At 69.9% G+C, this 23,787-nt stretch overlaps 1 protein-coding gene across 1 annotated transcript; it reads right to left on the minus strand.

The window, feature by feature from the left end:
• Positions 1–873: 873 nt before the first annotated feature.
• On the minus strand, positions 874–18,436 carry LOC142596789 (plasma membrane calcium-transporting ATPase 3-like; the record flags this gene model as incomplete). Its single annotated transcript, XM_075727259.1, is given in 16 exon segments — positions 874–997; positions 999–1,055; positions 3,521–3,550; positions 3,552–3,756; positions 5,756–5,982; positions 5,984–5,998; positions 7,998–8,240; positions 10,639–10,853; positions 10,965–11,129; positions 11,221–11,262; positions 14,142–14,270; positions 14,353–14,478; positions 14,581–14,838; positions 16,418–16,615; positions 18,258–18,402; positions 18,404–18,436. Coding segments are annotated over 16 exon segments (2,212 nt in total), but the record flags the coding sequence as incomplete, so codon positions are not given.
• Positions 18,437–23,787: the final 5,351 nt, after the last annotated feature.

Consider the following 23,787-nt stretch of genomic DNA (forward strand, 5'->3'; position numbering starts at 1 on the left):
CCCAGTCCATCCCCAGGGTCTTTTCCTGGTCCCTCCCAGTGCCCCCAATCCATCCCAGTGCCCCCCAATCCATCCCAGTGCCCCCCCAGTCCATCCCAGTCCATCTCAGTGCCCTCCCAGTGCCCCCAGTCCATCCCAGTGCCCCCTCCCAGTCCATCCCAGTCCATCCCAGTGCCTGCCAGTCCATCCCAGTCCATCTCAGTGCCCTCCCAGTGCCCCCAATCCATCCCAGTCCCCGCCAGTCCATCCCAGTGCCCCCCAATCCATCCCAGTGCCCCCCAATCCATCCCAGTGCCCGCCAGTCCATCCCAGTCCATCTCAGTGCCCTCCCAGTGCCCTCCCGGTCCATCCCAGTGCCCCCTCCCAGTCCATCCCAGAGCCCCCTCCCAGTCCATCCCAGTGCCCCCCAATCCATCCCAGTGCCCCCCTAGTCCATCCCAGTCCATCCCAGTGCCCTCCCAGTGCCCCCAGTCCATCCCAGTGCCCCCTCCCAGTCCATCCCAGTGCCCCCCTCCCAGTCCATCCCAGTGCCCCCTCCCAGTCCATCCCAGAGCCCCCCAATCCATCCCAGTGCCCTCCCGGTCCATCCCAGTGCCCCCTCCCAGTCCATCCCAGAGCCCCCCCAATCCATCCCAGTGCCCTCCCGGTCCATCCCAGTGCCCCCTCCCAGTCCATCCCAGAGCCCCCCCAGTCCATCCCAGTGCCCTCCCAGTCCATCCAGAGCCCCCCAATCCATCCCAGTGCCCCCCAGTCCATCCCAGAGCCCCCAGTCCATCCCAGTGCCCCCCAGTCCATCCCAGTGCCCTCCCAGTCCATCCCAGTGCCCCCCAGTCCATCCCAGTGCCCTCCCAGGTCCATCCCGGCGCGCCGTACCTCCCCCCTTCTCGTTGCGGATGCGCCGGTTGAACTCCTTCCCCTCCAGGCAGAGCCAGTCCTCGCCGGGCGGCAGGATGCCGCACTTGGCCGCGATGGCCCGCGCCGTGTTCAGGTTGTCCCCCGGTCACCATCCGCACCGTGATCCCGGCCCGCTGGCACTTCCGGATGGCCTCGGGCACCTGCGGCGCCCGCCCGCCCGCTCGGACCCCCGCCCGCGCGCCACACGCCTGTCCCTGTGTCCCACGCCTGCCCCACGCGTGTCCCCATGTCCCACACGTGCCCCACGCCTGCCCCACGCCTGCCCCACGCCTGCCCCCGTGTCCCACACGTGCACCACACGTGTCCCCGTGTCCCACACGTGCCCCACGCCTGCCCCCGTGCCCCACACGTGCACCACACGTGTCCCCCGTGTCCCACACGTGCCCCACGCCTGCCCCCGTGCCCCACACGTGCACCACACATGTCCCTGTGTCCCACACGTGTCCCATGCCTGCCCCACGCCTGCCCCATGTCCCACACGTGCCCCCACACGTGTCCCCACACCTGTCCCCGTGTCCCACACGTGCCCCACACGTGCCCCACGCCTGCCCCCGTGTCCCACACGTGCCCTACGTGTGTCCCCATGTCCCCACATGTGCCCCATGACTGCCCCACGCCTGCCCCCGTGTCCCACGCCTGCCCCCGTGTCCCCACACGTGCACCACACGTGTCCCCCATGTCCCACACGTGTCCCCACGCCTGCCCCTGTGTCCCACATGTGTCCCATGCCTGCCCCACACCTGTCCCCATGTCCCACACGTGCCCCACACCTGCCCCATGTCCCACACGTGCCCCACACGTGTCCCACACCTGTCCCCGTGTCCCACACGTGCCTCACGCCTGCCCCACACATGTCCCCATGTCCCACACGTGCCCCACGCCTGCCCCCGTGTCCCACACGTGCCCCACGCCTGCCCCCGTGTCCTCCCTCTGTCCCACACCTGTCCCACGCCTGTCCCATGCGTGTCCCCATGTTCTCCCCATGTCCCCCGTCCCCGCGTCCCTCTGCGGCCACCCGCTGCCCCGCGTCCCTGCGCCCCCCACGTCCCCCCATCCTCCCTGCATCCCCGCGTGTCCATGCCCCACGTCCCCCCCGTCCCCATGTCCCCCGCGTGTCCCCTGCTCCCCCCCAACATGCCCCGTATCCCATGTCCCCGCAATCTCCGTGTCCCTGTCCCCCCAACATGCCTGATGTCCCCATGTCCCCTGCATGTCCCCCATCCCCCCAACATGCCCGATGGGCCCATGTCCCCTGCATGTCCCCATGTCCCCTGCATGTCCCCATGTCCCCTGCATGTCCCCATGTCCCCCCCGTCCCCATGTCCCCCGTCCCCACGTCCCCCCAATCCCCACATCCCCCCCATGTCCCGTCCCCAAAACACGCTGTGTCCCCCATGTCCCCACGCCCCCCCATGTCCCCCATCCCCCCAACACGCCGTGTCCCCACGTCCCCCCCATCCCCACGTCCCCCCCATGCCCCCCGTCCCAACACGCTGTGTCCCCACGCCCCCCCCACCTCCCCTGTCCCCCCCATGTCCCCCATCCCCCCAACAAGCCATGTCCCCATGTCCCCACGTCCCCCCATCCCCATGTCCCCCCATATCCCCACGCCCCCCCCACCTCCCCCCATGTCCCGTCCCCCCACGCCCCCCCCATGTCCCCACATCCCCACGTCCGCCCCATGTCCCCCCGTCCCCCCCACACGCCGTGTCCCCATGCCCCCCCCATGTCCCCACGCCCCCCCATGTCCCCTGTCCCCAATTCCCCACACCCCCCCACCCTCCCCCCACGTCCCCCCCATGTCCCCCACATCCCCCCCACCTCCCCCCCATGTCCCCACGTCCCCAGGTCCCCCCTGTGTCCCCACGCCCCCCCCATGTCCCCCGTCCCCCCGTGTCCCCCCCCATGTCCCCACATCCCCCCACGTCCCCCCCGTGTCCCCACGCCCCCCCCATGTCCCCACATCCCCCCGTGTCCGCCCCATGTCCCCCCGTCCCCCCGTGTCTGCCCCATGTCCCCACATCCCCCCCACGTCCCCCCCACGTCCCCACGCCCCCCCCCATGTCCCCCACATCCCCCCATGTCCCCCCCATGTCCCCACATCCCCCCCACGTCCCCCCCACGTCCCCACGCCCCCCCCATGTCCCCACATCCCCCCATGTCCCCCCCCATGTCCCCACATCCCCCCCACGTCCCCACGCCCCCCCCCATGTCCCCACATCCCCCCATGTCCCCCCCCATGTCCCCACATCCCCCCCACGTCCCCCCCATGTCCCCACGCCCCCCCCATGTCCCCTGTCCCCAATTCCCCACACCCCCCCACCTCCCCCCCATGTCCCCTGTCCCCCCACGTCCCCGTGTCCCCACGCTCCCCCATGTCCCCACATCCCCCCCACGTCCCCCCCATGTCCCCAGGTCCCCCCCACGTCCCCACGCCCCCCCCCATGTCCCCTGTCCCCCCGTGTCCCCCCCATGTCCCCCACATCCCCCCCACGCCCCCCCCGTGTCCCCCCCATGTCCCCACATCCCCCGTCCCCCCCCCACGCCGTGTCCCCGTGTCCCCCTGTCCCCACGCCCCCCCCATGTCCCCCCCCCGCCGCCGCACCTCGGGGCGCACGGGGTCCTCGATGCCGACGGACGGCGATGCAGGTGAGCTCGCCCACCACGGCGGCCTCGTCGTCCCAGGGGGGCTCGGGGCGCGGGGGGAAGTCGCGGAAGGCCAGCACCAGCGTGCGCAGCCCGGCCGCCGCCATGGGCTCCACCACCTTGCGCGCCACCTGCTCCCGCTCCTGCGGGCCGAACGCCCGCGCCTCCCCGCCGGCCCCCAGCACGGCGCAGCACCTGCGGGCACCGCGCGTGGCGTGGCGTGGCGTGGCGTGGCGTGGGGCCGCCCCCCGAAACGCGTCCTCGGGTGCCACGCGTGCCCCACGCCTGCCCCACACCTGCCCCACGCCTGCCCCCGTGTCCCACACCTGCCCCACACATGTCCACGTGCCCCACACCTGCCCCCGTGTCCCACGCCTGCCCTACGCCTGCCCCCGTGTCCCACGCCTGCCCCACACGTGTCCCCATATCCCACACGTGCCCCACGCCTGCCCCCGTGTCCCACGCCTGCCCCAAACCTGCCCCACACGTGTCCCTGTGTCCCACACATACCCCACGCCTGCCCCCATGTCCCACGCCTGCCCCACGCCTGCCCCACACATGTCCCCATATCCCACATGTGCCCCACACCTGCCCCCGTGTCCCACACCTGCCCCATGCCTGCCCCACGTGTCCCTGTGTCCCACACGCCTCACATGTGTCCCCGTGTCCCACACGTGCCCCACACCTGCCCCCGTGTCCCACACCTGCCCCACGCCTGCCGTGTCCCACACGTGTCCCACATGTGCCCCCGTGTCCCACACGTGCCCCACACCTGCCCCACACGTGTCCCACGCCTGCCCCCGTGTCCCACACCTGCCCCACACGTGTCCCCGTGTCCCACATGTGCCCCACGCCTGCCCCGGTGTCCCACACCTGCCCCACACCTGCCCCACACGTGTCCCCGTGTCCCACATGTGCCCCACGCCTGCCCCCGTGTCCCACACCTGCCCCACACCTGCCCCACACGTGTCCCCGTGTCCCACATGTGCCCCACGCCTGCCCCCGTGTCCCACACCTGCCCCACACCTGCCCCACACGTGTCCCCGTGTCCCACATGTGCCCCACGCCTGCCCCCGTGTCCCACGCCTGCCCCACGCCTGCCCCACATGTGTCCCCATATCCCACACATGCCCCACGCCTGCCCCCGTGTCCCACACGTGCCCCACGCGTGTCCCCGTGTCCCACACGTGCCCCACGCCTGCCCCACGCCTGCCCCCGTGTCCATTTCAGGGGGACGGATACGGGGGTCGGGGGACAGACACGGGGGGACCCTCAGCGGCGCGGGAGGATCCCGGGGGCATCTCGGGGGGGGGGAGCCCAAGCATCCCCGTCGTGTCCCCAAGGGGCACTTTTTGGGGTGTGGGACCCCCCCGTTGCACAGGAGGATCCCGGGGGGGCCTGCTGGGGGGGCTGGGTGTCCCCAGGGGCGTTTGGGGGCGTAGACCCCCCTCCCCTGCGCAGGGGGACCTCGGAGACCCCTCGCAGGGGTCCCCAGGGACGTTTGGGGGCGCAGACCCCCCTCACCTGCGCAGGGGGATCTCAGAGGCCCCTCCCAGGGACGTTTCGGGGCGCAGACCCCCCTCCCCTGCGCAGGGGGATCTCGGAGGCCCCTCGCAGGGGTCCCCAGGGACGTTTGGGGGCGCAGACCCCCCTCCCCTGCGCAGGGGGACCTCGGAGACCCCTCCCAGGGGTCCCCAGGGGCGTTTCGGGGCGCAGACCCCCCTCACCTGCGCAGGGGGACCTCGGAGACCCCTCCCAGGGGTCCCCAGGGGCGTTTCGGGGCGCAGACCCCCCTCCCCTGCGCAGGGGGACCTCGGAGACCCCTCCCAGGGACGTTTGGGGGCGCAGACCCCCCTCACCTGCGCAGGGGGACCTCGGAGACCCCTCCCAGGGGTCCCCAGGGGCGTTTCGGGGCGCAGACCCCCCTCACCTGCGCAGGGGGACCTCGGAGACCCCTCCCAGGGACGTTTGGGGGCGCAGACCCCCCTCACCTGCGCAGGGGGACCTCGGAGACCCCTCCCAGGGGTCCCCAGGGGCGTTTCGGGGCGCAGACCCCCCTCACCTGTGCAGGGGGACCTCGGAGACCCCTCCCAGGGGTCCCCAGGGGCGTTTCGGGGCGCAGACCCCCCTCCCCTGCGCAGGGGGACCTCGGAGAGCCCTCCCAGGGGCGTTTCGGGGCGCAGACCCCCCTCACCTGCGCAGCAGGATCTCGGAGGCGCCCTTGCTGTAGAGGCGGAAGCCGCCGGCGGGCAGGCGGGTGACGGTGCTCATGGACTTGCGGACGGAGTTGAAGGTGTAGACCTTGTGCAGCCGCTCCTCGGGCACCTGCGCCCGCACGGCCTCGTAGTCCCGCCGCAGCGCCAGCACCAGCCCCAGCAGCGCGCACTCCGTCTTGTTCCCCACCTGCCGCGGCAGCCCCCCCCGCCGTCTCGGGGGGCTGGGGGCCGCGGGGGGGGGCGGGAGGGGGGCAGAGGTGGGGCGGCAGGGGCGGGTAGGGGGTAGCAGGGGGGGATGTGGGGGCCGGGGGGACAGAGGTGGGGGGTCGGGGGTGGAGGCAGGGGTCAGGGGGGACAGATATGGGGGGCCGGGGGGGGATATGGGGGGCCGGGGGGGACAGCCACAGGGGTCAGGGGTGGATACAGGGGTCAAGGGGGGGGGATATGGGGGTCCAGGGGGACAGATATGGGGTCAGGGAGACAGACATGGGGGTCCGGGGTGGATACAGGGGTCGGGGGGGGACAGACATGGGGGTCAGGGAGACAGACACGGGGGTCCGGGGTGGATACAGGGGTCGGGGGGGGACAGACATGGGGGTCAGGGGGACAGACACGGGGGTCCGGGGTGGATACAGGGGTCAGGGGGGACAGATATGGGGGTCCAGGGGGACAGACATGGGGGTCCGGGGTGGATACAGAGGTCCAGAGGGACAGATGTGGGGGTCCGGGGTGGATACAGGGGTCGGGGGGGACAGACATGGGGGTCAGGGGGACAGACACGGGGGTCCGGGGTGGATACGGGGGTCAGGGGGGACAGATATGGGGGTCCAGGGGGACAGACAGACATGGGGGTCCGGGGTGGATACAGAGGTCCAGAGGGACAGATGTGGGGGTCCGGGGTGGATACAGGGGTCGGGGGGGACAGACATGGGGGTCAGGGGGACAGACATGGGGGTCCGGGGTGGATACAGAGGTCCAGAGGGACAGATGTGGGGGTCCAGGGTGGATACAGGGGTCGGGGGGGGACAGACATGGGGGTCAGGGGGACAGACACGGGGGTCCGGGGTGGATACGGGGGTCAGGGGGGACAGATATGGGGGTCCAGGGGGACAGACAGACATGGGGGTCCGGGGTGGATACAGAGGTCCAGAGGGACAGATGTGGGGGTCCGGGGTGGATACAGGGGTCGGGGGGGACAGACATGGGGGTCAGGGGGACAGACATGGGGGTCCGGGGTGGATACAGAGGTCCAGAGGGACAGATGTGGGGGTCCAGGGTGGATACAGGGGTCGGGGGGGGACAGACATGGGGGTCAGGGGGACAGACACGGGGGTCCGGGGTGGATACGGGGGTCAGGGGGGACAGATATGGGGGTCCAGGGGGACAGACATGGGGGTCCGGGGTGGATACGGGGGTCAGGGGGGACAGATATGGGGGTCCAGGGGGACAGACATGGGGGTCCGGGGTGGATACGGGGGTCAGGGGGGACAGACATGGGGTCGGGGGGACAGATATGGGGTCAGGAGGATGGATATGGGGGTCCAGGGGGACAGACACGGGGGTCCGGGGTGGATATGGGCATCAGGGGGATGGATACGGGGGTCAGGGGGATGCATACGGGGGTCAGGGGGATGGATACGGGGGTCAGGGGGACGGATATGGGGTCAGGGGGACGGATACGGGGGTCAGGGGGACGGATATGCGGGTCCAGGGTGGATATGGGGTCAGGGGGATAGATACGGGGGTCCGGATATGGGCATCAGGGGGACGGATACAGGGGTCCAGGGGGACAGACACGGGGGTCCAGGGTGGATATGGGCATCGGGGGGATGGATACGGGGGTCAGGGGGACGGATACGGGGTCAGGGGGATGGATACGGGGGTCCGGGGGATGGATACGGGGGTCCGGGGTGGATATGGGGTCAGGAGGACGGATACGGGGGTCCGGGGAGACAGATACGGGGGTCCGGGGTGGATATGGGCATCAGGGGGACGGATACGGGGGTCGGGGGGACAGACACAGGGTGGGGGGGACAGACACGGGACGGGGAGGGGGCAAAGAAGGGCCGTTAGGGGCAGGCAGCAGCGAGCGGGGTCACAGAGGGGTCCCTGGGGGCGTGGGGTGACCCCCCCCAGGGGCCCAGAGCCCCCCAGGCTCGGCCGCGGGGTCCCAGCTCCCCAGGGGGGGTCCCCGAGGCGCCCCGGGCCCCGTCCCCTCACCAGGATCTTGGTGGTGTAGGCGCTGTTGATGGCGATGGCCTGGACGAGGAGGTCGAGGGTGCGGGGGGCGACGGCGGCGGGGTCGGGGGGCGCGCGGAAGTGGGTGTCCCCCAGGAAGGCCTGCACCACCGTCATGCGGTTGGTGGTGAGCGTCCCCGTCTTGTCGGAGCAGATGGCCGTGGCGTTGCCCATCGTCTCGCAGGCGTCCAGGTGCCGCACCAGGTTGTTGTCCCGCATCATTTTCTGGGGAGGGGCGGGGGGGGGGGAGAGGCGGGAGGAGGTGTGGGGGGCACCCAGCGGCACCCCCGGGGCGGGGGACGCGGCGGAGGGCTGGGAGGGGGGCGGTCGGGGAGGGGACGGAGGGACGGACGGACGGAGCCGCAGGGAGGACGGACGGAGGGATGGGCTGGGGGACGGGCGGGCGGAGAGCTCTGGAGGTGGGCTTGGAGGAGAGGCGGAGGGGTGGACAGATGGATGGAGGGGTGGACGGACAGGCGGAGGGGTGGACAGATGGATGGAGGGGTGGACGGACAGGCGGAGGGGTGGACAGATGGATGGAGGGGTGGACGGACAGGCGGAGGGGTGGACAGATGGATGGAGGGGTGGACGGACAGGCGGAGGGGTGGACAGATGGATGGAGGGGTGGACGGACAGGCGGAGGGGTGGACAGATGGATGGAGGGGTAGGACGGACAGGCGGAGGGGTGGACAGATGGATGGAGGGGTAGGACGGACAGGCGGAGGGGTGGACAGATGGATGGAGGGGTAGGACGGACAGGCGGAGGGGTAGGACGGACAGGCGGAGGGGTGGACAGATGGATGGAGGGGTAGGACGGACAGGCGGAGGGGTAGGACGGACAGGCGGAGGGGTGGACAGATGGATGGAGGGGTAGGACGGACAGGCGGAGGGGTGGACGGACAGGCAGAGGGGTAGGACGGACAGGCAGAGGGGTGGACAGATGGATGGAGGGGTAGGACGGACAGGCGGAGGGGTGGACGGACAGGCAGAGGGGTAGGACGGACAGGCGGAGGGGTGGACAGATGGATGGAGGGGTGGACGGACAGGCGGAGGGGTGGACAGATGGATGGAGGGGTGGACGGACAGGCGGAGGGGTGGACAGATGGATGGAGGGGTAGGACGGACAGGCGGAGGGGTGGACAGATGGATGGAGGGGTAGGACGGACAGGCGGAGGGGTGGACAGATGGATGGAGGGGTGGACGGACAGGCGGAGGGGTGGACAGATGGATGGAGGGGTAGGACGGACAGGCGGAGGGGTGGACGGACAGGCGGAGGGGTGGACGGACAGGCGGATGGAGGGGTGGACAGATGGATGGAGGAGTAGAATGGACAGGTGGAGGGGTAGACGGACAGACGGAGGAGTAGACAAGACAGACGGAGGAGTAGACAGGCAGACAGGTATACAGACAGGCACAGGGGTAGAACAGACAGGCAGACAGACAGGCGGAGGAGTAGACAGACAGACGGAATGGTAGACGAATGGAAAAGAGCTTGGAGGAGAGGCAGAGGAATGGGGAAATGGAGGGATGGATGTGGAGAACGGACAGACAGGGATGGATGACCCTGGAGGACGGACAGACAGGGATGGATGTGGAGGACGGACAGACAGGGATGGATGACCCTGGAGGACGGACAGACAGGGATGGATGACCTTGGAGGACAGACAGACAGGGATGGATGACCCTGGAGGATGGACAGACAGGGATGGATGTGGAGGACGGACAGACAGGGATGGATGACCCTGGAGGATGGACAGACAGGGATGGATGACCCTGGAGGATGGACAGACAGGGATGGATGTGGAGGACGGACAGACAGGGATGGATGACCCTGGAGGACGGACAGACAGGGATGGATGACCCTGGAGGATGGACAGACAGGGATGGATGTGGAGGACGGACAGACAGGGATGGATGACCTTGGAGGACAGACAGACAGGGATGGATGACCCTGGAGGATGGACAGACAGGGATGGATGACCCTGGAGGATGGACAGACAGGGATGGATGTGGAGGACGGACAGACAGGGATGGATGTGGAGGACGGACAGACAGGGATGGATGACCCTGGAGGACGGACAGACAGGGATGGATGACCCTGGAGGACGGACAGACAGGGATGGATGTGGAGGACGGACAGACAGGGATGGATGACCCTGGAGGACGGACAGACAGGGATGGATGACCTTGGAGGACGGACAGACAGGGATGGATGTGGAGGACGGACAGACAGGGATGGATGACCCTGGAGGACGGACAGGAACGGAGAACGCGGCCAGGGAAGCTTGGAAAGGGGACAGAGGGACGGATCTACGGTGGGATGGACGAGCTTTGGGGACGGGCGGATGAAGGGACGGAGGAGCAGACAGACAGAGCAGCTCGGCAGACAGACAGACAGGGAGACAGGGAAGACGAGCGGGAGCTTGGGGGACAGACAGAGTGACGGATGGGTGGACGGACAAGCTTCGAGGACGGAAGGAAGGACGGAGGAGCCGGAGCAGGGCCGGAGGACAGGCAGGCAGAGGGACGGAGGCGAGCAGAAGCTCGGCGGACAGACAGAGGGACGGATGGGTGGGTGGAGGAGCTCTGAGGACAGACGGACGGGGCGCTGGGAGGGCCTGACCTTGACGGAGTAGGCGAGGGAGATGGTGACGGCCAGCGGCAGCCCCTCGGGGACGGCCACCACCAGGACGGTGACGCCGATGATGAAGAACTTGACCCAGTACTGGACGTAGACGGGGGTGCACTCGGCCAGCCAGGGCCGGCCCTCCACCACGAAGGTCTCGATGACGAAGTAGAGCACCAGGATGATCACCGTCACCGCCGACATCACCAGCCCTGCCGCACGGCACCCTCAGGCGCCCGCCGGCGGGGAGCAGGGGGGGACGGGCCGCGGCGCGGAGGGGGACGTCCCCGGCACGGCGGGGACCGCGGCGTCCGGGCGCCCACCTGCCTTGCCGATCTGCACGGCCAGCTTGGTCAGCTTGCCCTGCAGCACCGACTTCTCCTTCTTGGGGCCGCTGCTCCGCTTCCGCTCCCGCTCCTCCACGTCGCCGCCTTCCGCGCTCTTCAGCGGCTGCATCTCCATCGCCACCGCCCCGTCCTGCTTCTTGGCTGCGGACACCGGCACGGCCCCGTCGGCGGCTGGGGGGGATGCGCGCGCGTCGCGGCCCCCGCCCGGCCCCGGCGAGGGATCCCGGCGCACCTTTGCTCTGCAGGTTCTCCACCGCGCCGTCCTGGGGCTTGCCTGCGGCAGAAGGACGGACGGCGCCGGCGTCAGGCGGGACGAGACGCCAGGGGGGAGGATGGGGTTGGGGACCCCCCCACGTCAACGCGAACGGGGACGAGGCGAGGCCGGAGGAAGGACTCGGCCCGCGGAGCGGCTGCAGGCGGGAGGAGATGAAGCCCGGGCGGCCGGAGGCCATGGGGGTCACTCCGGATCGAGGGAGACCACATCCGGAGCACCTCGGCCCAGCTGGACCCAACATGGAGTCGCTCTGGGTTGGGACAGGACCGGGATGGAGCTCTGGAGCCCATCCATGGTCAATCCAGTCAACGCGGAGTCGCTCCAGGTTGGGACACGACCGGGACGGAGCTCTGCAGCCCATCCATGGTCAATCCGGGGTCAACGCGGAGTCGCTCTGGGTTGGGACAGGACCGGGACGGAGCTCTGGAGCCCATCCATGGTCAATCCGGGGTCAACGCGGAGTCGCTCCGGGTTGGGACAGGACCGGGACGGAGCTCTGGAGCCCATCCATGGTCAATCCAGTCAACGCGGAGTCGCTCCAGGTTGGGACACGACCGGGACGGAGCTCTGCAGCCCATCCATGGTCAATCCGGGGTCAACGCGGAGTCGCTCCGGGTTGGGACAGGACGGGGACGGAGCTCTGGAGCCCATCCATGGTCAATCCGGGGTCAACGCGGAGTCGCTCCGGGTTGGGACAGGACCGGGATGGAGCTCTGGAGCCCATCCATGGTCAATCCAGTCAACATGGAGTCGCTCCGGGTTGGGACAGGACCGGGACGGAGCTCTGCAGCCCATCCATGGTCAATCCAGTCAACATGGAGTCGCTCCGGGTTGGGACAGGACCGGGACGGAGCTCTGGAGCCCATCCATGGTCAATCCGGGGTCAACGCGGAGTCGCTCCGGGTTGGGACAGGACCGGGACGGAGCTCTGGAGCCCATCCATGGTCAATCCGGGGTCAACGCGGAGTCGCTCCGGGTTGGGACACGACCGGGACGGAGCTCTGGAGCCCATCCATGGTCAATCCAGTCAACATGGAGTCGCTCCGGGTTGGGACAGGACGGGGACGGAGCTCTGGAGCCCATCCATGGTCAATCCGGGGTCAACGCGGAGTCGCTCCGGGTTGGGACAGGACCGGGACGGAGCTCTGGAGCCCATCCATGGTCAATCCAGTCAACATGGAGTCGCTCCGGGTTGGGACAGGACCGGGACGGAGCTCTGCAGCCCATCCATGGTCAATCCAGTCAACATGGAGTCGCTCCGGGTTGGGACAGGACCAGGACGGAGCTCTGGAGCCCATCCATGGTCAATCCGGGGTCAACGCGGAGTCGCTCCGGGTTGGGACAGGACCGGGACGGAGCTCTGGAGCCCATCCATGGTCAATCCGGGGTCAACGCGGAGTCGCTCCGGGTTGGGACAGGACCGGGACGGAGCTCTGGAGCCCATCCATGGTCAATCCGGGGTCAACGCGGAGTCGCTCCGGGTTGGGACACGACCGGGACGGAGCTCTGCAGCCCATCCATGGTCAATCCAGTCAACATGGAGTCGCTCCGGGTTGGGACAGGACGGGGACGGAGCTCTGGAGCCCATCCATGGTCAATCCAGTCAACATGGAGTCGCTCCAGATTGGGATAGGACCGGGATGGAGCTCTGGAGCCCATCCATGGTCAATCCGGGGTCAACGCGGAGTCGCTCCGGGTTGGGACAGGACCGGGACGGAGCTCTGGAGCCCATCCATGGTCAATCCAGTCAACGCGGAGTCGCTCCGGGTTGGGACAGGACGGGGACGGAGCTCTGGAGCCCATCCATGGTCAATCCAGTCAACATGGAGTCGCTCCAGGTTGGGATAGGACCGGGATGGAGCTCTGGAGCCCATCCATGGTCAATCCGGGGTCAACGCGGAGTCGCTCTGGGTTGGGACAGGACCGGGACGGAGCTCTGGAGCCCATCCATGGTCAATCCAGTCAACATGGAGTCGCTCCAGATTGGGACAGGACCGGGACGGAGCTCTGCAGCCCATCCATGGTCAATCCGGGGTCAACGCGGAGTCGCTCCGGGTTGGGACAGGACCGGGACGGAGCTCTGCAGCCCATCCATGGTCAATCCAGTCAACGTGGAGTCGCTCCGGGTTGGGACAGGACCGGGACGGAGCTCTGGAGCCCATCCATGGTCAATCCAGTCAACGTGGAGTCGCTCCGGGTTGGGACAGGACCGGGACGGAGCTCTGGAGCCCATCCATGGTCAATCCGGGGTCAACATGGAGTCGCTCCGGGTTGGGACACGACCGGGACGGAGCTCTGGAGCCCATCCATGGTCAATCCAGTCAACGCGGAGTCGCTCCGGGTTGGGACAGGACGGGGACGGAGCTCTGGAGCCCATCCATGGTCAATCCAGTCAACATGGAGTCGCTCCAGATTGGGATAGGACCGGGATGGAGCTCTGGAGCCCATCCATGGTCAATCCGGGGTCAACGCGGAGTCGCTCCGGGTTGGGACAGGACCGGGACGGAGCTCTGCAGCCCATCCATGGTCAATCCAGTCAACATGGAGTCGCTCCAGATTGGGACAGGACCGGGACGGAGCTCTGGAGCCCATCCATGGTCAATCCGGGGTCAACGCGGAGTCGCTCCGGGTTGGGACAGGACCGGGACGGAGCTCTGGAGCCCATCCATGGTCAATCCAGTCAACGTGGAGTCGCTCCGGGTTGGGACAGGACCGGGACGGAGCTCTGGAGCCCATCCATGGTCAACTCAGAGTCAATGCGGAGTCAACTGCGCTCCCAGCCACCAGGACACGAGGGGACGGAGCCCACGGGGAGGCCGCACACGAGAGGGACAGTGGGACGGACGTGTGGACGGACGTGTGGGGGCCCCAGCACCCACCTTTCTTCTCCTTCTTCTCCTCCTCCTCCTCCCCGCCGGCGCCCAGCAAGGTGAAGATGATGCCGCTCTGCGAGTTGACCCCCACGGCCGTCACCACCATCTTCCCCGAGCCCTCCATGACGTGGGTGCCTGCGCCGGGGATGGGGACGCAGCGGGGTCACAGCGGGGTCCCCCCGGCCCCCCCAAACGCCCCCGGCCGCCCCCTCCTCACCCGAGAGCAGCATGGGGTCCTTATCGACCGACTTGCGGACGTGGTCGGACTCCCCCGTCAGCGCGCTCTCGTCGATCTTCAGGTCGTTGCCTTGGATCAGGACGCCGTCGGCCGGCAGCAGGTCGCCTGCGGGGGAGGCTGCGTCACCCCGCCACGCCCACCCGCCCCGCGTCGGGGCTGCCGGGGCCCCCAGCCCCGCGCCGCGCCCGCCCGCCCCGGCTCGCTCACCGTACTTGACCTGGGCGACGTCGCCCACCACCAGCTCGGCCACGGGGACCTGGGCCTGGCGGCCGTGGCGCACGACGGCGAAGCGCTGCTCCTGCTCGATGCGGCTCTGCAGCCCCCGGAACTGGCGCTCCTTGCTCCAGTCGTTGAAGGCGGTGACGAGGACGACGCAGGCCACCGACAGCAGGATGGCCGCCCCCTCGATCCAGCCCGCCTCCGCCTCCCCCTCGTCCTCCGCGCCCCCCGAGGCGTGGCCGCAGGCTGGGGACGGGGCGGGGGGAGGCGTCAGGCCGCTGGCGGGGACGGTGTTGGGATGGGGACACGGGGATGGATGGCGTCGGGATGGGGACACGGGGATGGATGGCGTCGGGATGGGGACACGGGGATGGTGTTGGGGTGGGGACAAGGGGATGGATGGCGTCGGGATGGGGATGCGGGGCACGTGGGGATGGCGTCGGGATGGGGACACAGGAATGGCGTCGGGATGGGGACGTGGGGATGGTGTTGGGATGGGGACGTGGGGGACGTGGGGATGGCGTCAGGATGGGGACACGGGGATGGTGTTGGGGTGGGGACACGGGGATGGATGGCGTCAGGATGGGGACAAGGGGATGGATGGCGTCGGGATGGGGACACGGGGATGGATGGCGTCGGGATGGGGACACGGGGATGGATGGCGTCGGGATGGGGACACGGGGATGGTGTTGGGGTGGGGACAAGGGGATGGATGGCGTCGGGATGGGGATGTGGGGGACGTGGGGATGGCGTCGGGATGGGGACACAGGAATGGCGTCGGGATGGGGACGTGGGGATGGTGTTTGGATGGGGACGTGGGGATGGTGTTGGGATGGGGACGTGGGGGACGTGGGGATGGCGTGGGATGGGGACACGGGGATGGATGGCGTCAGGATGGGGACACGGGGATGGATGGCGTCGGGATGGGGACACGGGGATGGTGTTGGGGTGGGGACGTGGGGATGGTGTTGGGATGGGGACGTGGGGGACGTGGGGATGGCGTCGGGATGGGGACACGGGGATGGATGGCGTCGGGATGGGGACACGGGGATGGCATCAACCCACAGCTGGGGACACAGGGGTGGCACCAGGCCAGGGTGGGGACATGGAGGACACAGAGGTGACATCAGGCCGGGATGGGGACAGGGAGGTGACGTCAGGACAGGACAGGGACATGGAGAACATGGAGGAGACATCAGGTTGGGATGGGGACACGGAGGACACAGAGGTGACATCAGGCCAGGACGGGGACATGGAGATGACATGGGGCTGGGATGGGGACACGGAGGACACAGGGGTGACACGAGGCCAGGACGGGGACACTGAGGACACGGGGGTGACATCAGGCTGGGATGGGGACACGGAGACATGGAGATGACATGGGGCTGGGATGGGGACACGGAGACATGGAGATGACATGGGGCTGGGATGGGGACACGGAGGACACAGAGGTGACATCGGGCCGGGATGGGGACACGGAGACATGGAGATGACATGGGGCTGGGATGGGGACACGGAGGACATGGAGATGACATGGGGCTGGGATGGGGACACGGAGGACATGGAGATGACATGGGGCTGGGATGGGGACACGGAGGACACAGAGGTGACATCAGGCCGGGATGGGGACACGGAGGTGACACGGGGCCAGGACGGGGACACGGCGCCGGGGCAGGACCGAGGGACAGGGACAGAGGGGACACGGGGCGGGGGCGAGCCGAGGGCGGAGGGGATGCGGTGGGAGGGGGGCAGGACCAGGGGCTGGGGGACGCCGGGGAGAGCGTCCCTCGCCCCTCGCCCCTCGCCCCCCGCCGCGGGGCCCCACCTTGGGTGTCCCCGCTGGGGGGTGCGTAGAAGGAGAGCCCCAGGGAGACGACGGCGGCCACCTCGAGGATGATGAGGGTGACGTCCTGCAGCGCCTCCCACACCAGCTCCGCGAAGGTCTTGGGGCGCTTCGGGGGGATCCAGTTTTGGCCGAAGACCTGGCGCCGCCGCTCCAGCTCCGCCGCCCCCTCCGACAGCCCTGGGGGGACGCCCGGACGCCTGGGTCCCCCCACATCGGGGGTGTCCCCCTGGCCCCCCTCACCCCTGTCCTTTGGGGGTCCCTGAGGGGTCCCAGGGGGGTCCCTAGAGGACAATGAGGCCCCGGGGAGGGTCCCTGAGTGGACAGGGGGGTTCTTTGGGGGTCCCTGAGGGCTCCCAGGGGACGGGGAGGGGTCTCTGGGGGGACAGAGGGGTCTCGGGGGGTCCCTAGAGGACAATGAGGCCCCGGGGGGGGTCCCTGAGTGGACAGGGGGGTTCTTTGGGGGTCCCTGAGGGGTCTCGGGGGGGCCCTAGAGGACGACGAGGCCCCAAGGGGGTCCTCGGGGGGGACAGGGGGGTCCTTTGGGGGTCCCTGAGGGGTCCCAGGGGGGTCCCTAGAGGACAACAAGGCCCCAGGGGGGGTCCCTGAGGGGCCAACGAAGCCCCAACGGGGTCCCTGAGGGGTCCCAGGGGATGGGGGGGGTCTCTGGGGGTCCCAGGGAATGGGGAGTCTATGGGGGACAGAGCGGTCTCAGGGAGGCCCTAGAGAACAACAAGGCCCCAAGGGGGTCCCTGAGGGGTTCCAGGGGGTGGGGGGTGTCCCTGGGAGGTCTCTGGGGGTCTCTAGAGGCTGGGGAGGGCTCTGGGGGTCCCAGGGAATGGGGGGGTGTCCCTGGGAGGTCTCTGGGGGTCTCTAGAGGTTGGGGAGGGCTCTGGGGGTCCCTGAGGGGTCCCAGGACGTGTGGGGGGTGTCCCTGGGAGGGCTCTGGGGGTCCCTAAACACCGGGGAGACCTCCCAAGGTCCCTGAGGGGCCCCAGGGGGTTGAGTGGGCTCTGGGGGTCCCCGAGGGGTCCCAGGGAATGGGGGGGGTGTCCCTGGAAGGGCTCTGGGGGTCCCTGAGGGGCCCCAGGTGGTGCAGAGGGCTCTGGGGGTCCCCAGGGAATGGGGGGGTGTCCCTGGGAGGGCTCTGGGGGTCCCTGAGGGGCCCCAGGTGGTGCAGAGGGCTCTGGGGGTCCCCAGGGAATAGGGGGGGTGTCCCTGGGAGGGCTCTGGGGGTCCCCGAAGGGTCCCAGGGGGTGGGGAGGTCTCTGGGGGTCCCCGAGGGGTCCCAGGGAATGGGGGGGTGTCCCTGGGAGGGCTCTGGGGGTCCCCGAAGGGTCCCAGGGGGTGCAGAGGGCTCTGGGGGTCCCCGAGGGGTCCCAGGGAATGGGGGGGTGTCCCTGGGAGGGCTCTGGGGGTCCCCGAAGGGTCCCAGGGGGTGCAGAGGGCTCTGGGGGTCCCCGAGGGGTCCCAGGGAATGGGGGGGTGTCCCTGGGAGGGCTCTGGGGGTTCCCGAGGGGTCCCAGGGGGTGGGGAGGTCTCTGGGGGTCCCCGAGGGGTCCCAGGGAATGGGGGGGGGTGTCCCTGGGAGGGCTCTGGGGGTTCCCGAGGGGTCCCAGGGGGTGCAGAGGGCTCTGGGGGTTCCTGAGGGGTCCCAGGGAATAGGGGGGTGTCCCTGGGAGGGCTCTGGGGGTTCCCGAGGGGTCCCAGGGGGTGCAGAGGGCTCTGGGGGTCCCCGAGGGGTCCCAGGGAAGGGGGGGGGTGTCCCTGGGAGAGCTCTGGGGGTCCCTGAGGGGTCCCGGGGGTCCCGGGGTGGCGTTACCGTCGGTGGGCGAGGTGCGGAGGCGGCGGCAGAGCCCGTGGACGTCCCCGTAGGCCTCCTGCACCTTCAGCAGGGCCTCGGCGCCGCGCAGCTCCATCAGCGCCCGCAGCTCCGCCAGGCTGCAGCCGAAGCCCCCCCCGGGGCCCGGCCTCCCCCGCGCTGTTGGCCAGGTCCCCCATGGCGCCGGCGGCCTGCGGGGACGGGGACACGGCACGGGGCGTGAGGGGGACGGGGCTGGGGGAGCACGGGGGCACGGGACGGGGCTTGGGGACAACAGTGGGGGCACGGGACGTGGGGAGAGTGCTGGGGGCACGGGACGGGGCTTGGGGACAACATTGGGGGCACGGGATGTGGCATGGGGACGGGGTGGGGACGTGGGGAGAGCACTGGGGGCACGGTGGGGGGCACGGGACGTGGCTTGGGGACAGGTTGGGGACATGGGGGGAGCGCTGGGGGCACGGGACGTGGCTTGGGCTCTTCGTTGGGGGCTTGGGGACATCATTGGGGACATGGCATAGGGACGGGGTGGGGACGTGGGGAGAGCGCTGGGGGCACGGTGGGGGGCACGGGACGTGGCTTGGGGACGGGGTTGCGGACGTGGGGAGAGTGCTGGGGGCACAGGACAGGGCTTGGGGACATCGTTGGGGGCTTGGGGACATCGTTGGGGCACGGAACATGGCATGGGGACGGGGGTGGGGACGTGGGGAGAGTGCTGGGGGCACAGGACGTGGCTTGGGATCATCGTTGGGGGCTTGGGGACATCGTTGGGGGCTTGGGGACAACATTTGGGACACGGGACAGGGCTTGGGGACATCGTTGGGGGCTTGAGGACATCATTGGGGGCACAGGACATGTCATGGGGATGGGGTGGGGATGTGGGGGGAGCGCTGGGGGCACGGGACGTGGCTTGGGGGCATCATTGGGGGCTTGGGGACATCATCATTGAGGACATTGTTGGGGACATCGTTGGGGACACGGGACACGACTCAGGGACACGGTTAGGGAGAAGGGAGATCATTGGGGGCTGGGGGACACGGTCAGGGACAAGGGACGGCTTGGGGGCATCGTTGGGGACACGGGACATGGCTGGGGACATGGGACATGGCGTGGGGGCATCGCTGGGGGCTTGGGGGCATCATTAGAGGCAAAAACCGTAACAAACAGCTTGGGGACATCATGAGGGGCAAGGGACGCTGTTGGGGGCTCGGGGACGGCATCGGGGACAGAGGACACGGGAGGCAACTTGGGGACATGGCTGGGGACATGGCTGGGGGCTGGGGGACATGGCTGGGGACAGGTTGGGGTCTGGGGGACATCATTGGGGGCTGGGGACAGGTTGGGGGCTTGGGGACACCGTTGGGGACATCGTTGGGGGCTGGGGGACACGGTTGGGGACATGGCTGGGGGCTTGGGGACATCATTGGGGGCTGGGGGACACGGTTGGGGACATGGCTGGGGGCTTGGGGACATCATTGGGGGCTGGGGGACATGGTTGGGGACATGGCTGGGGGCTTGGGGACATCGTTGGGGGCTGGGGGACATGGTTGGGGACATGGCTGGGGGCTTGGGGACATCGTTGGGGGCTGGGGGACATGGTTGGGGACATGGCTGGGGGCTTGGGGACATCGTTGGGGGCTGGGGGACATGGTTGGGGACATGGCTGGGGGACAGGTTGGGGGCTGGGGGCTTTGCGGGGAGCAGGGGGGTGGCGGGGCCGCGGCGGGGGCTCTCACCTGCTCAGCGGTGACGGCGGCGGGGCCCGGGGGGGGTCATGCCGGGGGGGGTCACGCCGGGGGGGGTCACCACGCCGGGGGGGGTCGCTCGCCCCGCGGCGGGGCCAGGCCATGGACGGTGCCGGGCTCAGGGGCGGCCGCCCCCCCTGCCCGGGCCACACCTGGGGACGCGGCCGTCACCCGCCCGGCCGGCCCCTCCCCGCCCCCCAGGGCCCCCGGCCCCCACAAACCCATCCCCAGTTCCCACAGCCCCCCAGTAACGCCCAGCAGCTCCCAGTAACCCCAGTAACCCCCAACCCTGCACAAACCCCATCCCCAGTTCCCACAGCCCCCCCAGTAACGCCCAGCAGCTCCCAGTAACCCCTGGCCCCCACAAACCCATCCCCAGTTCCCACAGCCCCCCCAGTAACACCCAGCAGCTACCAGTAACCCCAGTAACCCCCAACCCTGCACAAACCCCATCTCCAGTTCCCACAGCCCGCCCAGTAACGCCCAGCAGCTCCCAGTAACCCCTGGCCCCCACAAACCCATCTCCAGTTCCCACAGCCCCCCAGTAACGCCCAGCAGCTCCCAGTAACGCCCAGCCCCCACAAACCCATCTCCAGTTCCCACAGCCCCCCCAGTAACGCCCAGCAGCTCCCAGTAACGCCCAGCCCCCACAAACCCATCCCCAGTTCCCACAGCCCCCCAGTAACGCCCAGCACCCCCAGTAACCCCCCATCCCCAGTTCCCCCAGCCCGCCCAGTAATGCCCAGCACCCCCAGTAGCGCCCAGCACCCCCCAGTCCTCCCAGTAACTCCTGATGCACCATTCCCTCAGCCATTCCCAGTAACTCCCAGTGCCCCCAGTCACTCCCAGCAGCTCCCAGTCCCCCCAGTAACTCCCAGTCCCCCCAGTCACTCCCACTGCACCATTCCCTCGGCCATTCCCAGTAACTCCCAGTGCCCCCGGTCACTCCCAGCAGCTCCCAGTCCCCCCAGTCACTCCCACTGCACCATTCCCTCGGCCATTCCCAGTAACTCCCAGTGCCCCCGGTCACTCCCAGCAGCTCCCAGTCCCCCCAGTAACTCCCAGTCCCCCCAGTCACTCCCACTGCACCATTCCCTCGGCCATTCCCAGTAACTCCCAGTGCCCCCGGTCACTCCCAGCAGCTCCCAGTAACCCCCAGCAGCTCCCAGTAACCCCCAGCAGCTCCCACTGCACCATTCCCTCGGCCATTCCCAGTAACTCCCAGTCCCCCCAGTAACCCCCACCCGTCCTCCCAGGCCGCCCCTCCCTCCCCCCAAGCCCCGCCCCCCGACCTGTCCGTCCCGCCGCGGCGGCCAATGAGCGGCGGGCGGGGGCGGGGCCAGCGCGGCCACGCCCCCGGCCCTGCGGCGGGCACGCGAGGACTGCGCCAAAGGGGGGGCGGGGCCACGCGGGCCCCGCAGCGGGGGGGGGGGGGGGGGACACGCGTGTGCAAGCCCCGCCCCCTGGCCTGGCACACGCGTGTGCAAGCCCCGCCCCCTGGCCTGGCACACGCGTGTGCATGGGGAGGGGACCCCGGCCCAGGCGACCGCCAGCGCACGTGTGCTCCCCGGCGCGCTCGCACGCGCGTGTGCCCTCGCACACGTGTACGGACACACGTGCCCCTGGTGCACTGGCGTGTGCGTGCACCGGCGCACCTGTACTGCCCGGGTGTGTCCCCGGCACGCTTGCACGCGCGTGTGCTCACCAGTATGCCTGTATGCACACATGCCCCAGCACGCTGGCACATGCATGTGCCCCGTCACAACTGCACACACAAGCCCAGCACGCCTGCACACGCCTGTGCCCCATCACGCCTGTGCACATGTGCCCCCAGCATGCTTGCGCATGCGTGTGCCCGTCACACCTGCACACACGCCTCAGCACACCTGCATATGCGTGCCCTGTCACAACTGCACATGCATGTGCCCATCATACCTGCACACGCGCACCCCCAGCACACCTGCACATACGTGTGCCCTGTGACATCTGTGCATTCATGTGCCCATCATGCCTGCACGTACGCCTGCCCCAGCACACCTGCACATGTGTGTGCCCTGTCACACCTGCACGTGTGCCCATCACGCCTGCATGCACACGCCCCAGCACACCTGCACATACGTGTGCCCTGTGACATCTGCATGTCCCCTGTCATGCCTGCACACACATGCCCCAGCACACCTGCACATGCGTGTGCCCTGTCACACCTGCACGTGTGCCCGTCATGCCTGCATGCTGAAGCCCCAGCACACCTGCACATGCGTGTGCCCTGTCACACCTGCATGTCCCGTCACGCCTGCACACACACACCCCGGCACACCTGCACATGTGTGCAGTCTGTCACACCTGCATGTCCCCTGTCACGCCTGCATGCTCATGCCCCAGCACACCTGCACATGTGTGTGCCGTGTCACGCCTGCACGCACACGCCCCAGCACACCTGCACACGCGTGTGCCCTGTCACACCTGCATGTCCCCGCCACGCCTGCGCATGCACGCGCCCTCACGCCTGCACACAGCCGCCCCCGGCACACCCGCACGCGCGCGTGCCCCGGCATACCTGCACACGCGTGTGTGCCCTCCCCAGCACATCTGCACACGCGTGTGCCCGCGCCAGCCGCCCCCGGCGCCGCACTGCACCCCCGCAGACCCCCGCCCCCCATCTGCCCCGCCCCCCCCGTTGCCCCCGCACCCCCCGTTGCCCCCCTCCCCCCCGTACCGGCCCATGGCTCCGGCGCTGCGGCGCTGCCCCAGGCGCGGCGCGCTGCGGGCCGGGGGGGCGGGGCCTGCGCGCCGGGGGGCGGGGCCTCCAGGACACGCCCACACGGGCGGCCACGCCCCCCCGCCGGGCCAGCCCCCCCCCCCCGTGTCCCCGCGTGTCCCCGGGACCCCGCCCCCGCTGGAAGGGCGGGGGGGTGAGGGGGGACACGGGAGGGGGGGGACACGGGGGATGTGGGGGATGGGGGACACGGGGGGGACACGGGGGGGACGGCATGGGGGGACACGAGGGGGGACACGGGGGATGGGGGGGATGGGGGACACGGGGGGGGACACGGGGGATGGGGGGGCATGGGGGGGACACGGGGGGGACACGGGGGATGGGGGGGATGGGGGACACGGGGGGGACACGGGGGATGGGGGGGATGGGGGACACGGGGGGGACACGGGGGGGGGGGCACCAGGGATGGGGGGGATGGGGGACACGGAGGGGGGGGGACACGGGGGATGGGGGACACGGGGGGACACGGGGGATGGGGGGGACACGGGGGGGGGGACACGGGGGGGGGGGACACCAGGGATGGGGGGGATGGGGGACACGGGGGGACATGGGGGGGGCATGGGGGGACACGAGGGGGGACACGGGGGATGGGGGGGACACGGGGGGGGACACCAGGGGATGGGGGGGACAGGGGACACGGGGGGGGGGGGGACACGGGGGGGGGGGGGGACGACAGCAGGGATGGGGGGATGGGAGACACGGGGGGACACGGGGGATGTGGGGGATGGGGGACACAGGGGGACACGGGGGGGGGACACGGGGGGGGGGGACACCAGGGATGTGGGGGGTGGGGGACACGGGGGATGTGGGGGATGGGGGACACAGGGGGACATGGGGGGGGCATGGGGGGACACGAGGGGGGACACGGGGGATGGGGGGGACACGGGGGGGACAATAGGGACAGACAACATGGGGGGACACTGGGGACGGGGGACATGGGGGGACATGGGGGGACACAGGGGACACGGGGGGGCCAGGGACACACAGGACAGGGGACGGGGGGGACAGGGGG

This window comes from Pelecanus crispus (assembly GCF_030463565.1).
Source record: "Pelecanus crispus isolate bPelCri1 chromosome 24 unlocalized genomic scaffold, bPelCri1.pri SUPER_24_unloc_1, whole genome shotgun sequence".
In the NCBI taxonomy this organism is placed as follows: domain Eukaryota; kingdom Metazoa; phylum Chordata; class Aves; order Pelecaniformes; family Pelecanidae; genus Pelecanus; species Pelecanus crispus.